Consider the following 17,177-nt stretch of genomic DNA (forward strand, 5'->3'; position numbering starts at 1 on the left):
CCTGTCTCACAAGCTATTGTTGCAAGGTTAATATTGGTAAGCAACCCAGTAGTCTGATCCTGTAATGAATAAAGAAACAGGATCAAATACACATCACAATAAAAAGATTTTCCTGCACATCTCTCCAAACCACATACTCAATTTTCTAATTCCATATAGGAAAAACTCTTTGGATATGTTTAAATTTTATGTGATATTGTTTACACCACTTCTTCATTCAGTCTCATCCAGTTAGCTGTCCATCATTGAATCGTTGACAATGATCTGTGCATGCATTACAGAGTCTAAATATTACCAATTAGGTAGGGAAACAAACACAGTAACTCTGTGCTGTGGGCTGGTCTGGGTTGGTTCTCTGGTGACCTCCCATAAATTTGTTGGCTTCCCTTCTCACTGAGGCTTGCCTACAGAACCTGCTGGGGTCTTAGACTTACCTGGATGGGGCCTCTGGGAAGAAAGTCTCCATGTGGAAGTCTGAATTCTGGTCTGGATGGCTAGTGATGGACAACAAAGCTCTGTCCCTAGACAAGACAGGAGGAAGGAGTAAAGCACTGGTTTACTCTCTGTGGGATATCACCCGAGCATCTATTTGTAGCTCCCTGTTGTGCTCATCAGGTACAATTCTTCTTGTTACTCCATTCCCTGATCTCCTGATTTCCCTGTGGACTTTTGTCTGCACAGAAGGGAAAATTTATCTGCTCATTCCATATTCCCAAGAGATCAGGTTAGAAACTATGGTGAATTTTGTCTTCTTAACTCTTTCTCTGGGAAGCCTCCTGCCCACTGAAAGTCTAACCTCCTTAGCATTTCTGCCATTTCCTAGTTACAAAATCCTCCACAGTCTGAGGTTCCCCATTCATTGGAACTCCAAAGCCCTGCCTTGTAGAGGGGCAATTACAGCTCCTGGTAACTTCAGAAATTTTCCATCCCCTCTTCAAGGGAGAGAACCATATTCATTTGGTATAAGACGATGAGAAATGGCTACAACTCTTGGCTTCATCATGCTTTTGGCAAAGCAGTTATGATATTCATGTTTGGAACACAAATTAAGCATTGTCATTAACTCATTTGTGAAACATTTAGAGATTGTAAGAGATAAACTTGTTATTTTTGTTTACTCTGTTCTAAAGTTAGAATCTTGCAATCCTTGCAAACAAATCCTTGCAATTTCATTTTTACACCTGTCCATTATATGAGGTCTATAGTATTAGGGACCTATTTTACATTTGCACAAATAGGACAGAGATGAATTAAGTGATCTTCCCAAATGTTGTGAACTGAGTAAGGATGAATATTACCCAAGGTGTTCCCAGTTCTCCTGTTTCAGGGCAGTGGCTCTCCACCAGGGGTGATCGTGTACCCAGGAGACATTGGTGATATCTGGAGAAATTGTGGGTTGTTAAACTGGGGAGTTGGTGCTGCACCTAGTCAGAGATGGCACTCAGCATCCTGCAAAGTAGTAAAACAGAGTAGTATCTAGGTCCAAGGTCAACAGTGGGGCGTTTGAAAAATACTTTTCCAGACCAGAACTTCTCCAATATCATTCAGGGATCTGGTTTGAATGTAGATTATGGTTTGGGTGGTCAGGGTGTCAGAAATTGAACATTTGTAACCAATGGCCAGTTAATATTGATCACCTTTTTAAAAGTAGATAATATTGTATTCATTATGACATAAATCATAATCTGATATGGTTATGTATATTGGAATGAATAAATATAGCTCTTTAACATACACATTTTTTCAAATAGTTTCTATTTTTGTGGTAAGACCACTCAATATTCACTCTTGGTACTTTTCAAGATTCAAAATATTGTTACCTGTGCTTACCATGGTTTGCAGTAGTAGATCTCTCCTCATTTATCCCTCCTAACTAAATATTGTATCCTTCAACCAACATCTTTGCAAACTTCCCTTCCCCAATCCACCTAACCCTCTTCACTACTATTCTAACCTTCAGTTCTATACAATCCAATATTTTAGATTCTGACAGATCCAATGGCACACACCTGTAATCTTAGTGACTAGAGAGGTTGAGGAGGAGGATTATAAGTTTGACTCCAGCCTCCCCAATTTAGTGAGGCCCTAAACAACTTAGTGAATTCATGTCTAAAAAGAAAAAAAACAAAAAGGGCTGGGGATGTGGATCAGTGGTAAAACACTTGTGTGTTCAATCTAGTACCTCCCCCGCCGAAAAAAAAAATTAGATTCTGCAGAGTGAGGTCATATGGCAGTTGTCTTCCTGCATCTGCCTAATTTCATGTAACAAAAAGAGTTCCATGTATTTTGTTGAATGTGAAGGATTTAATCCATTATTATGGCTGTATCATATTCCATTGTTTGTGTGCCAAATTTCCTTTATTCATTCATCTGTTGATGGACACTTAGGTAGAATCCAGATCTTGCTTTTTAAAATAATGCTTCAAAAATATGGAAGTACAAATATCTCTTTGGAATACTAATTTCATTTGCGTTGGACGTCTACCCAGGGGTAGGATTGCCAGATCACACGGTGGTTCCATTATTGACCACTGAGGCTGTTGTCCAGCATCAGAGTTAAGCCAGGCATTTCGAGGCCTTCTCCACCATGAAGGCCTCCATCAGCTCTGTTCTTATCTTAGGTGGTCAGATGTGGACTCAGCTCAGCTTCTGCCTAGACAAGTTGACACTGGCCTCTTCTATATGTCCTCCATAACAGGAAATCAAATGTACAGACCTTGGCTCCTTATATACAAACTGGGTAGATTCCCCCTTCTTCATGGAATTTCTATGTGAACTAAGCCGTAGGTTGAAGCCCACAGGAAATGACCTGCCCAGAGCAGATGCTCCACAGATAGCAGACATTGTGACCATCACCTTGTTTCTCATTGGCTCAGGTCACTGTGACATCACAAGGGTTTCCTGGCACAGGAAGTGAGTCTAGCACTGAGCCACTCCCAGGAGTCAGGGAGGGTGGTGGAGCGGACCCAGGGAGGCAGCTCAGAGCCTGAGTCCACAACCCTGTGCTGTGTTGGACTCATGGGAACTGTCTCTGACCCACACAAAATGGCACCAAGTAGGCCCAGTAAGGGTTTTCAATCTCTTCTAAGCTGCTACACTGTGTTTCACTCTCGGGAAGATCTGCAAAGCCGATGTCTCTGGTTGTGCCAAATTATTTCTCCCCCCCCAACTCCTTCTTGCAAATCCAGAGAACATGACTCACAAATTTTGATGTCGTCAGAAAGGTCTTATCTTTTCTCTTTCTGCACTGAGAGCATTTGTTTTATGCCTCACAAATTCTTATTGCTCCTGCTTTCTCTAAGAACAGTGCGTCATTCCACCCAACTGCTTCGGGCCTGTACAGAGTCTCATCTGATCAACATGAATGTTCCCAGAGGGCCTCTAAACTCTGGTGAGTGGATGATTAAATTTGGGTGCCACCTTGACTGGCTCGAGGGATGTTGAGGATTGGTAATTTCCTTTCAAGTGTGTCTGGAAGGCTATTTTCAGAGAGGAGTGTTGTGGGGTCTGCAAACTGAGTGGGAAAGATCTTCCCTGAATGTGAGCCACAGTATGTACATGTTTGAGGCCAGGATGGGACAGGAAAATGGAAGAAGGGGGAGACTCTCTCTGTTCTTCCTCTGGAAACAGGGCTCGTTCTCTCCTGCTGCTTATGTCAAACATCAGACTTTCGTTTCTTCAGTATTTGGCATGTGGGACTTGCACCAAGTGGCGTCTGGAGCTCTTGGGCTTTGAGCCTTATGGCTGGGGGCTGAACTATTGTTCTGTGTGGTTCTGAGAGTTCCAGATTTTTGGAGTGAGTAACCTGGTTTGCTTCTCTGGTCTCCAGCTTGCAGAAGCCATTGTAGAAATACTCATCCTCTGGAATTGTTCAGTCAATCCTGTCTCTATAACCATATCTCTATCCATCAGTCATCTGTCCATCCAACTACCCTTTGTCAGTGTGCTGGTTTGGTTTCTCTGGAGAACCTTGACTGATACATGTGACATACATTAATTTACAGAATGTGGGGAGACACACCTTACAGAGGTATCATGAGAGTCTCCACCCTTCACACTCCACCCTCCGTCTACCCTCCCTCCACCCTTTACCCTTCACCCTCCACCCTCCCTCCACCCTCCACCCTCCCTCCACCCTCCACTCTCCACCCTCTACCCTTTGCTTCCAATTGATGAGCATAGTGTTATTTTTTAAAAAAATATTTATTTTTTAGGTGTACATGGACTTATTTATTTTTTATTTTTTTGGTGTTGATGATCGAACCAGGGCCTCACACATGCCAGATGAGCAGTCTACCGCTGAGCCACAACCCCAGCCCAAACATGCTGTTATTTAAACCATTCAGCTTTAGGATGACTTTAACATAGAAATAGCTACCTAATGCAATGATCCAAGGGAAAAAGGACTTGCTACTTTTAATTTTCACTTGTGTTTTGACACTTGATGACATCATTCATAATTAATCTGTTGTGCAAGTTGGTTTCACACAAGTGTATTAAAAAGTGCCTCCAATGAGGTTCTAGCTGATTAAGAGATGTGGAGGACATGTGCCTTTGAATGGGAATATGGTTGACTCTGAATCACATGACTGGGCTGGAGTTCAGTCTCTCCTGTGCAAAACATCATCAAGGTCAAATTGATGCCTGAGGGTAAAGGAGATGATATGGGATGATATTATTCATTAATGGGCCCCAGAATGGTTATGGTAAAACTTAGAAAATGGGAAGCCCCTTGGAGCCACAGGAAGAGTGGTATTGCTAGACAGTGTTAGAGGATTCTAAGTAGCAACAGGAAGATAATTCAATGAAAAAACATAAAGTCTATCAACCCATCCAGAAACCCAGTGTATAAACCCTCTCACACATGGGAGAAAACCTCCCACTCTTCAATGAGTGGAGCCAGAACATGCCAAGTAATATTTTCCATGGCAATAAAATTTACCTCATTTAAGATTATGCTTTAACATATTTAAGGTATTCCCTGACACTCAGGCGATACTGAATAAATTTGTTTGTCCAGTTTGTCCTCCACATAGACTGCTTTGAAACACATTGAATAATTTTTTTCCAGACGGTAGACAGTGTGTGGAGCTGAATAGAGAACATGATCCTAAAGAGGGAACACCACCCAGTGACCAGTTAGAGAGAAGCCTGCTGTGTTGACGTCCCAGGAAGAACAGTGAAGGTCGTGATGTGGGAAACAGGGATGGGAGCCAGGACGCAGCTCCCAGTGGAGCGGATGTTTACCCTGCACAAGGCCTTGGGCTGCATGGGAAAGGGAAGAGAGGAAGGAAGAAAAAGGAAAATAAGGAAGAAAGAAGGAACACTAAAGAATGACATGAGCACAGTGAGAAGACAAGGTGTCAGAGTTCATATGCTATACAATGGAGGGTGCAAACGGCTCTCGTATCTAAGTGGAGTGTTTCACTGATGTCATAAGACTCACGGACATTGCTTTAAAAAAAGAGAAGAAAAACTATGTGTTGTGCTGTTATTTGAAAATAATTTATTCTTAAGGGCTGGGAACCTCGCTCAGTGATGGTGAGTGCTTGCCTGGTGTGCATGAGGCCTGGGTTCCATTCCCAGCACTAGGAGAAAAAGAGAAAAGAAAGAAAAAGAAAAAAAATAATCCCACTAACATCCATCCCCAAGAATGGGATCTTAACTAGATTAAGATGTATTCCATGTTGGTGTAATTATATCAAAATGGATTCTGCTGTCATGTGTAACCAAAAGAAAAAAAGAGAGAGAAAATTATTCCTCAAGTTCATGTTGTCCCATGATATGATATGAGTCGGAATTTCCAAATGCTTTCAACTGAAGGGTGGGAATAGGTTTGGGAAAGTAGGAAGTGACCAAGAAAAACCAAAAAGTAGGAAATTAGGAAGTGACCAAGAGAGACCACAAAGTACAAAAAGCCCAGTGTAACAGTTACTTTAATTGTACAGGGAAATTGATGCCAAAGCAATGGAGATTACACTAAAAGGATCAACATTTTATTATATCGTCTGGTTAAAAATAATGGTTTCCAGCTCTAAAACTTGGAGCCTTGAACTCACAGGTGACTCTACTGGGGTGGACCAACTGGTCCCTTTCCAGGTGTCCTCCAAAGGAGTCTCCTCAGAGCACTCTTGATGTCCTTGTTCCTCAGACTGTAGATGAAGGGGTTCAGCATGGGGGTGACCACAGTGTACATCACTGAGGCTGTCGCAATGGAGTGTGAGTTTTGGGTCACAGCAGAACTGAAGTACACACCTAGGCTTGTGCCATAAAATAAGGAGACCACAGAGAGGTGAGATGCACAGGTGGAGAAGGCTTTGTACTTGCCCTGAGCTGATGAGATTGCACGGATGGAGGACACTATCCTGGAGTAAGAGTAAAGGATGCCAGTGAGGGGGCCACCTCCTAGGAAGACAACAGCAACATATAACACCACCTCATTGAGAAAGGTGTCAGAGCAGGCACGCTGAAACACCTGGTTAATTTCACAGAAAAAGTGTGGGATTTCCAAGTTTGAACAAACGGACAACCGCAACACCATCAAGCTTTGTAATAAGGAATTCAGGGCACTTGTGATCCAGGAAGCCAGCGTCAGCAAGCCACAGAGATATGGGTTCATGATAACCATGTAATGCAGGGGGTGACAGATGGCCACATACCTGTCATAGGCCATCACAGCCAGGAGGAAGTTGTCCAACACTATAAATAATGTAAAAAAATAAATCTGTACGATGCAGCCCTCATATCTTATGGCCTTGCTCTGTGTCTGGATGTTCACCAGCATCTTGGGGATGGTGGTGGAGATGAACCAGATGTCCACAAAGGACAGGTTGGAGAGGAAGAAGTACATGGGCGTGTGCAGGTGGGAGTCTGAGATGGTGGCCAGGATGATGAGCAGGTTCCCCAGCACAGTGACCAGGTACATGGACAGGAAAAGCCCAAAGATGAGGGGCTTCAGTTCTAGGTCCTCTGAAATTCCCTGGAGAAGAAATTCTAAAATTTTTGTGTCATTTTTTGATTCCATGTGCTGTACGTAACTACTAAAAAAGAGAAAAATGTCATGACTAATTTTTGTACGTGGTCCTCCACAGGACATTCCATGTGCCATCTCTGACTCAGAATTCAAGTCTCTCTCTTGAAGGATTTATAAATACTATATATTCAATAATTTTAGTAAGTATTTTTCATGCCCTACAGCAATGCACACAGAGATCCCCCATATTCCTGGCACTGTCTAGCCAATGTGGATGGTTGCTGAAATATGAATATCCCTATGATTCAGTAATTCCGTAAGAAGTGGATAAATTATTTTTGACATTGGAGCTAGATTATTTTAAATGTTTCACCATAAAGTAATGCTACATGTTTTTGGAGAATTATTTGAACAGTATAAAACACCTACATATATTAAGACCTCACATGGCACAGCACAAGTGTGCACAATTTTCATATTTTATTTAAAAATGGAAAATAAATGATCCTATAATATATCAGATGGTTATAATTGCAATGAAGGAAACATGGGCATGTAAAAGGGAGAGTAGATGGGGTGCTGTTTTTATAGGGGTCCTGGGAAGACAAGGTGGTATTTGAATACAGACCTCCAACAACAGCAGGGAAGCCACAAGGTTAACTGCAGAAGCAGGTGTCTGGCAGAAGAGGTGAGCAGCACAAAGGCCCTGAGACTGTTGATTGCTGCACATGTCAGTATTCACAAGGGAGCCACTGGCAGCCAGAATGAGCAAGAGGGAGATGGAGGAGAGGTTGTGTCTAAGGATGGTGAGGAAGGTGGACTCCCTAAGATGGTTGAAATTTGAAGACTGTCCAAATGCACAGGGTCACTTTCCACGTATTGTCCATAGTACTTTTGTTTTAACCTGCTTTATTGTAGTGTAGTTACATTTTATACATATATGACATATGCAACCTGATGAGTGCAGACATATGTAAATCCTGGTGGTCCCATCACTACAATGAAAGTCAGAGACTTTCTCCTCCCATGGCATGCCTTTGTTTTTCTGTTTCTTCTGAGGTGAGAATACTGAAAATGAGATCTGTCCTCATAGCAAATTGTCAAGTGCATAATATCACCTGCTAGCCCTAGGTACTAAGTTGCATAGTAGAGGTCTGGACATTAGACATTTTACATAACTGTCACTTGACATCTGTAATCTCCTACCCATGCTTTCCTCTCCTTCCTTGCCTGGAAACCACTGTTCTGCTTCAAGCATCAGAGTTTGACATTATTTTAAATTTCAGGTACATGCGAGGATGCATAATTTTGATTTCAGAGTTATCCCAGGGGTCCAGGTGGATTTCTCTTTGTTTATTAGCTTTAGGGCACAATATGACTAGATGAGGATACTATAAGAAAAATTACATACCATGACAGAGTATAATTTAAATTTATTTACCACCCACTTTATTATTTTATAAAACACTAGATAATTTATTTTGTAAAACTCTAGATAATAGAGTTTCTGAGTAAAGGGATATGTGAATCTGCTAGTTTTTAATTTTATTGATTTATTTATTTGGAGGTGCTGGGGTCTAACCCTAGGCTCAAGTACACTAGCCAAGTCCCTTCTCACTGAGCCACATTGCCAGCTGAATCTGCTGGTTTTCAATGCATATTTCAGGGTGGCTATTCAGGAAGTTGGTGCTGTGTAAAGATGACACCTCTACAGGAAGGTGCCCCTTTCTTCAAACTCTTGCCCAAAATAAACACATATGTTTTGGTTTTGCCATAATTTTGTTATCATTACTGATGATGAATCGTGATTAAACTATTATCAAAACTCCATTTATGAGTTCTTACCATGCACATGGGTTAGAGGCACTATGGGCATTGACTCACTGATTTCTGACAGGAACCCCATGATGCTTATTATTTATACAGAATTCCTTTTTATAAAAGGGGATGTCCATAAATATAATGAAGCTTCTAGGTATAAAACATATTTATGAGAAAGACAAAGGCAATCTTTGGCTGAATGCAGAAGATATTGTTTCACAAGAGGGCAGAAGATGATGGCTATTTTAAAAATAGAACCAATCCGCAAAAGCAAAATAAGAGAAATTAGATCTTCCATAGGATGGCAAATGGTATCCACAGGACACCAATTAAAAAAAGGAAACCATAAATGGATCCAAGAGGGATCAGGGGAGTGGGGACAGGGTGGGCACAGCACTGGGGACTGAATTGGAGCAGTAGTATTCCACACTTTGTGATATTGTCAAAGTGTATCTGGTGTTGTATATAACTGAAAATAATAAGTTAAAAAAATCTGTAAAAGAAAAAGTTATAAATGGCAATTGACTACTACTACTAACCATTTCTCATGGTTTTATACCAAATGAACATGGTTCTCTCCCTTGAAGAGGGGATAGAAAATTTCTGAAGTTACCAGGAGCTGTAAGTTATCCCTCTACAAGACAGGGCTTTGGAGTTCCAATGAATAGGGAACCTCAGACTGTGGTCTTTTAATTTGGGTAGTTCCTCTGGGAAGGAACTACCCAAATTTAAAGAAAGCAATTGGACATTTGGGTCTGCAATATGATTGAACAGATTTGTCCACAAATATTCTAAACTTTGACTTATATGCTCTGTCAAATATATTTATGAATTTATAGAAACAGTAAACTTAGGAGGAAAAAGAAACCTCCAACTCATTTTATTTTGAAAACAAATGAAATCACAAAATAAACACTAAGATCTGATAAAAATAATAAACTTGTATAAGCAATTTGGAATTGCAAAGAGTAATAAAATAAACTTTATTCAGCCTCAGCAATAATGAAAACATTGTAGCAAAATGTAGTTTAGTTTTCCCTTTGACGTATCAAATAAAATTCATGTTGTTATGTGAATACCTAGCCCAAGAGAAAAGACTGTGAAATGCCTGTCTCACAAGCTATTGTTGCAAGGTTAATATTGGTAAGCAACCCAGTAGTCTGATCCTGTAATGAATAAAGAAACAGGATCAAATACACATCACAATAAAAAGATTTTCCTGCACATCTCTCCAAACCACATACTCAATTTTCTAATTCCATATAGGAAAAACTCTTTGGATATGTTTAAATTTTATGTGATATTGTTTACACCACTTCTTCATTCAGTCTCATCCAGTTAGCTTTCCATCATTGAATCGTCGACAATGATCTATGCATGCATTACAGAGTCTAAAAATTACCAATTAGGTAGGGAAACAAACACAGTAACTCTCTGTTGTGGGATGGGCTGGGTTGGTTCTCCGGTGACCTCCCATAAATTCCATTCTCAGTGAGTCTTGCCTACAGAACCTGCTGGGGTCTTAGACTTACCTGGATGGGGCCTCTGGGAAGAAAGTCTCCATGTGGAAGTCTGAATTCTGGTCTGGATGGCTAGTGATGGAAAACAAAGCTCTGTCCCTAGACAAGACAGGAGGAAGGAGTAAAGCACTGGTTTACTCTCTGTGGGATATCACCCGAGCATCTATTTGTAGCTCCCTGTTCTGCTCATCAGGTACAATTCTTCTTGTTACTCCATTCCCTGGTCTCCTGATTTCCCTGTGGACTTTTGTCTGCACAGAAGGGAAAATTTATCTACTCATTCCATATTCCCAAGAGACAAGGTTAGAAATTATGGCGAATTTTGTCTTCTTAACTCTTTCTCTGGGAAGCCTCCTGCCCACTGAAAGTCTAACCTCCTTAGCATTTCTGCCATTTCCTAGTTACAAAATCCTCCACAGTCTGAGGTTCCCCATTCTTTGGAACTCCAAAGCCCTGCCTTGTAGAGGGGCAATTACAGCTCCTGGTAACTTCAGAAATTTTCCATCCCCTCTTCAAGGGAGAGAACCATATTCATTTGGTATAAGACGATGAGAAATGGCTACAACTCTTGACTTCATCATGCTTTTGGCAAAGCAGTTATGATATTCATGTATGGAACACAAATTAAGCATTGTCATTAACTCATTTGTGAAACATTTAGAGATTGTAAGAGATAAACTTGTTATTTTTTTTACTCTGTTCTAAAGTTAGAATCTTGCAATCCTTGCAAACAAATCCTTGCAATTTCATTTTTACACCTGTCCATTATATGAGGTCTATAGTATTAGGGACCTATTTTACATTTGCACAAATAGGACAGAGATGAATTAAGTGATCTTCCCAAATGTTGTGAACTGAGTAAGGATGAATATTACCCAAGGTGTTCCCAGTTCTCCTGTTCCAGGGAAGTGGCTCTCCACCAGGGGTGATCGTGTACCCAGGAGACATTGGTGATGTCTGGAGAAATTGTGGGTTGTTAAACTGGGGAGTTGGTGCTGCACCTGGTAGGCTGAAGTCAGGGATGGCACTCAGCATCCTGCAAAGTAGTAACACATAGTAGTATCTAGCTCCAAGTTCAACAGTGGGGCATTTGAAAAATACTTTTCCAGACCAGAACTTCTCCAATATCATTCAGGGATCTGGTTTGAATGTAGATTATGGTTTGGGTGGTCAGGGTGTCAGAAATTGAACATTTGTAACCAATGGCCAGTTAATATTGATCACCTTTTTAAAAGTAGATAAAATTGTATTCATTATGACATAAATCATAATCTTTTGATGTGGTTATGTATATTGGAATGAATAAATATAGCTCATTAACATACACATTACTTCACATAGTTTCCATTTTTGTGGTAAGGACACTCAATATTCACTCTTGGTACTTTTCAAGATTCAACATATTGTTACCTGTGCTTACCATGGTGTGCAGTAGTAGATCTCTCCTCATTTATCCCTCCTAACTAAATACTGTATCCTTCAACCAACATCTTCACAAACTTCCCTTCCCCAATCCACCCAACCCTCCTCACTACTATTCTAACCTTCAGTTATGTAGAATCAAATATTTTAGTTTCTGACAGATCCAATGGCATGCAGCTGTAATCTTAGTGACTTCAGAGGTTGAAAAGGAGGATTATAAGTTTGACCCCAGCCTAGGCAATTTAGTGAGGCCCTAAGCAACTTAGTGAAATCATGTCTAAAAAGAAAAAACAAAAAGGCTGGGGATGTGGGTCAGTTGTAAAACACCTCTGTGTTCAACCTAGTACTTCCCCTGCCAAAAAAAAAAAAATTAGATTCTGCATAGTGAGTTCATATGGCAGTTGTCTTCCTATATCTGCCTAATTTCATGTAATAAAAAAGTTCCATGTATTTTGTTGAATGTGACAGGATTTTATCCATTTTTATGCCTGGATCATATTTCATTGTTACGTGTGCCAAATTTCCTTTATTCATTCATCTGTTGATCTACACTTAGGTAGAATCCAGATTTTGCTTTTAAAAATAATGCTTCAAAGAATATGGAAGTACAAATATCTCTTTGAAATACTGATTTCATTTGCTTTGGATGACTACCCGGTGGTGGGTTTGTCAGATCACATGGTGGTTCCATTATTGACCACTGAGGCTGTTGTCCAGCATCAGAGTTAAGACCAGGCATTTCGAGGCCTTCTCCACCATGAAGGCCTCCATCAGCTCTGTTCTGATCTTAGGTGGTCAGATGTGGACTCAGCTCAGCTTCTGCCTAGACAAGTTGACACTGGCCTCTTCTATATGTCCTCCATAACAGGAAATCAAATGTACAGACCTTGGCTCCTTATATACAAACTGGGTAGATTCCCCCGTCTTCATGGAGTTTCTATGTGAACTAAGCCGTAGGTTGAAGCCCACAGGAAACGACCTGCCCAGAGCAGATGCTCCACAGATAGCAGACATTGTGACCATCACCTTGTTTCTCATTGGCTCAGGTCACTGTGACATCACAAGGGTTTCCTGGCACAGGAAGTGAGTCTAGCACTGAGCTACTCCCAGGAGACAGGGAGGGTGGTGGAACGGACCCAGGGAGGCAGCTCAGAGCCTGAGTCCACCACCCTGTGCTGTGTTGGACTCATGGAAACTGTCTCTGACCCACACAAAATGGCACCAAATAGGCACAGTAAAGGTTTTCAGTCTCTTCTAAGCTGCTTCACTGTGTTTCACTCTTGGGAAGATCTGCAAAGCCAATGTCTCTGGTTGTGCCAAATTATTTTCCCCCTCCCAACTCCTTCTTGCAAATCCAGAGAACATGACTCACAAATTTTGATGTCATCAGAAAGGTCTTATCTTTTCTCTTTCTGCCCTGAGAACATTTGTTTTATGCCTCACAATTGCTTATTGCTCCTGCTTTCTCTAGGAAGAGTGCGTCATTCCACCCAACTACTTGGGGCCTGGACAGAGTCTCATCTGATCCACATGAATGTTCCCAGAGGGCCTCTAAACTCTGGTGACTGGATGATTAAATTTGGGTGCCACCTTGACTGGCTTGAGGGATGTTGAGGATTGGTAATTTCCTTTCAAGTGTGTCTGGAAGGCTATTTTCAGAGAGGAGTGTTGTGGGGTCTGCAAACTGAGTGGGAAAGATCTTCCCTGAATGTGAGCCACAGTATGTAAATGTTTGAGGTCAGGATGGGACAGGAAAATGGAAGAAGGGGGAGACTCTCTCTGTTCTTCCTCTGGAAACAGGGCTCGTTTTCTCCTGCTGCTTCTGTTAAACATCAGACTTTCATTTCTTCAGTATTTGGCATGTGGGACTTGCACCAAGTGGCGTCTGGAGCTCTTGGGCTTTTAGCCTTATGGCTGGGGGCTGAACTATTGTTCTGTGTGGTTCTGAGAGTTCCAGATTTTTGGAATGAGTAACCTGGTTTGCTTCTCTGCTCTCCAGCTTGCAGAAGCCATTGTAGAAATACTCATCCTCTGGAATTGTTCAGTCAATCCTGTCTCTATAACCATATCTCTATCCATCAGTCATCTGTCCATCCAACTACCCTTTGTCAGTGTGCTGGTTTGGTTTCTCTGGAGAACCCTGACTGATACATGTGACATACATTAATTTACAGAATGTGGGGAGACACACCTTACAGAGGTATCATGAGAGTCTCCACCCTTCACACTCCACCTTCCCTCTACCCTCCCTCCACCCTTTACCCTCCACCCTCCACCATCCCTCCACCCTCCACTCTCCACCCTCTACCCTTTGCTTCCAATTGATGAGCATAGTGTTATTTTTTAAAAAAATATTTATTTTTTAGGTGTACATGGACTTATTTATTTTTTATTTTTTTGGTGTTGATGATCGAACCAGGGCCTCACACATGCCAGATGAGCAGTCTACCGCTGAGCCACAACCCCAGCCCAAACATGCTGTTATTTAAACCATTCAGCTTTAGGATGACTTTAACATAGAAATAGCTACCTAATGCAATGATCCAAGGGAAAAAGGACTTGCTACTTTTAATTTTCACTTGTGTTATGACACTTGATGACAACATTCATAATTAATCTGTTGTGCAAGTTGGTTTCACACAACTATATTTAAAAGTGACTCAAATGAGGTTCTAGCTGATTAAGAGATGTGGAGGACATGTGCCTTTGAATGGGAATATGGTTGACTCTGAATCACATGACTGGGCTGGAGTTGAGTCTCTCCTGTGCAAAAGATCATAAAGGTCAAATTGATGCCTGAGGGTAAAGGAGATGATATGGGATGATATTATTCATTAATGGGCCCCAGAATGGTTATGGTAAAACTTAGAAAATGGGAAGCCCCTTGGAGCCACAGGAAGAGTCATTTTGTAGACAGTGTTAGAGGATTCTAAGTAGCAACAGGAAGATAATTCAATGAAAAAACATAAAGTCTATCAACCCCTCCAGAAATCCAGTGCATAAACCCTCTCACACATGGGAGAAAACCTCCCACTCTTCAATGAGTGGAGCCAGAACATGCCAAGTAATATTTTCTATGGCAATAAAATTTACCTCATTTAAGATTATGCTTTAACATATTTAAGGTATTCCCTGACACTCAGGCCATACTGAATAAATTTGTTTGTCCAATTTGTCCTCCACATAGACTACTTTGAAACACATTGAATAATTTTTTTCCAGATAGTAGACAGTGTGTGGAGCTGAATAGAGAACAGGATCCTAAAGAGGGAACACCACCCAGTGACCAGTTAGAGAGCAGCCTGCTGTGTTGACGTCCCAGGAAGAACAGTGAAGGTCGTGATGTGGGAAACAGGGATGGGAGCCAGGACGCAGCTCCCAGTGGAGCGGATGTTTAGCCTGCACAAGGCCTTGGGCTGCAGGGGGAAAGCAAGAGAGGAAGGAAGAAAAAGGAAAATAAGGAAGAAAGAAGGAACACTAAAGAATGACTTGAGCACAGTGAGAAGACAAGGTGTCAGAGTTCATATGCTATACAATGGAGGGTGCAAAAGGCTCCAGTATCTAAGTGGAGTGTTTCACTGATGTTATAAGACTCACGGGCATTTCTTTAGAAAAAGACAAGAAAAACTATGTGTTGTGCTGTTATTTGAAAATAATTTATTCTTAAGGGCTGGGAACCTCGCTCAGTGATGGTGAGTGCTTGCCTGGTGTGCACGAGTCCCTGGGTTCCATTCCCAGCACTAGGAGAAAAAGAGAAAAGAAAGAAAAAGAAAAAAAAAATAATCCCACTATCATCCATCCCCAAGAATGGGATCTTAACTAGATTAAGATGTATTCCATGTTGGTGTAATTATATCAAAATGGATTCTGCTGTCATGTGTAACCAAAAGAAAAAAAGAGAGAGAAACTTATTCCTCAAGGTCATGTTGTCCCATGATATGATATGAGTCGGAATTTCCAAATGCTTTCAACTGAAGGGTGGGAATAGGTTTGGGAAAGGAGGAAGTGACCAAGAAAAACCAAAAAGTAGGAAATTAGGAAGTGACCAAGAGACCACAAAGTACAAAAAGCCTAGTATAACAGTTACTTTAATTGTACAGGGAAATTGATGCCAAAGCAATGGAGATTACACTAAAAGGATCAACATTTTATTATACCGTCTGGTTAAAGAATAATGGTTTTTGGCTCCAAAACTTGGAGCCCTGAACTCACAGGTGACTCTACTGGGGTGGACCAACTGGTCCCTTTCCAGGTGTCCTCCAAAGGAGTCTCCTCAGAGCGCTCTTGATGTCCTTGTTCCTCAGACTGTAGATGAAGGGGTTCAGCATGGGGGTGACCACACTGTACATCACTGAGGCCGTTGTAGTAGAGTGTGAGTTTGGGGTCACAGCAGAACTGAGGTACACACCCAGGCTTGTGCCATAAAATAAGGAGACCACAGAGAGGTGAGATGCACAGGTAGAGAAGGCTTTGTACCTGCCCTGAGCTGATGAGATTGCACGGATGGAGGACACGATCTTGCTGTAAGAGTAAAGGATGCCTGTGAGGGGGCCACCTCCTAGGAAGACAACAGCAACATATAACACCACCTCATTGAGAAAGGTGTCAGAGCAGGCACGCTGAAACACCTGGTTAATTTCACAGAAAAAGTGTGGGATTTCCAAGTTTGAACAAACGGACAACCGCAACACCATCAAGCTTTGTAATAAGGAATTCAGGGCACTTGTGATCCAGGAAGCCAGCGTCAGCAAGCCACAGAGATATGGGTTCATGATAACCATGTAATGCAGGGGGTGACAGATGGCCACATACCTGTCATAGGCCATAACGTCCAGGAGGAAGTTGTCCAACACTATAAATAATGTAAAAAAATAAATCTGTACGATGCAGCCCTTATATCTTATGGCCTTGCTCTGTGTCTGGATGTTCACCAGCATCTTGGGGATGGTGGTGGAGATGAACCAGATGTCCACAAAGGACAGGTTGGAGAGGAAGAAGTACATGGGCGTGTGCAGGTGGGAGTCTGAGATGGTGGCCAGGATGATGAGCAGGTTCCCCAGCACAGTGACCAGGTACATGGACAGGAAAAGACCAAAGATGAGGGGCTTCAGTTCTAGGTCCTCTGAAATTCCGTGGAGAAGAAATTTTAAAATTTTTGTGTCATTTTTTGATTCCATGTGCTGTACGTAACTACTAAAAAAGAGAAAAATGTCATGACTAATTTTTGTACGTGGTCCTCCACAGGACATTCCATGTGCCATCTCTGACTCAGAATTCAAGTCTCTTTCTTGAAGGATTTATAAATACTATATATTCAATAATTTTAGTAAGTATTTTTCATGCCCTGCAGGAATGCGTACAGAGATCCCCCATATTCCTGGCACTGTCTAGCCAATGTGGACGGTTGCTGAAATATGAATATCCCTATGATTCAGTAATGC

General features: G+C 41.5%; 2 protein-coding genes across 2 annotated transcripts; both read right to left on the reverse strand.

Moving 5' to 3' along the window:
• Positions 1 to 6,067: 6,067 nt before the first annotated feature.
• LOC308643242 (olfactory receptor 7A10-like) lies at positions 6,068 to 7,024 on the reverse strand (the record flags this gene model as incomplete). The annotated part of the gene is made up of 1 exon (XM_081283152.1): positions 6,068 to 7,024. The coding sequence occupies one exon, from the start codon at positions 7,022 to 7,024 to the stop codon at positions 6,068 to 6,070; it is 957 nt and encodes a 318-aa protein (XP_081139278.1).
• An 8,932-nt stretch (positions 7,025 to 15,956) lies between these two features.
• LOC308643243 (olfactory receptor 7A10-like) lies at positions 15,957 to 16,913 on the reverse strand (the record flags this gene model as incomplete). The annotated part of the gene is made up of 1 exon (XM_081283153.1): positions 15,957 to 16,913. The coding sequence occupies one exon, from the start codon at positions 16,911 to 16,913 to the stop codon at positions 15,957 to 15,959; it is 957 nt and encodes a 318-aa protein (XP_081139279.1).
• Positions 16,914 to 17,177: the final 264 nt, after the last annotated feature.

The sequence above is a fragment of the Spermophilus citellus genome (genome assembly GCF_964194105.1).
Source record: "Spermophilus citellus genome assembly, chromosome: 3".
Lineage (NCBI taxonomy): Eukaryota > Metazoa > Chordata > Mammalia > Rodentia > Sciuridae > Spermophilus > Spermophilus citellus.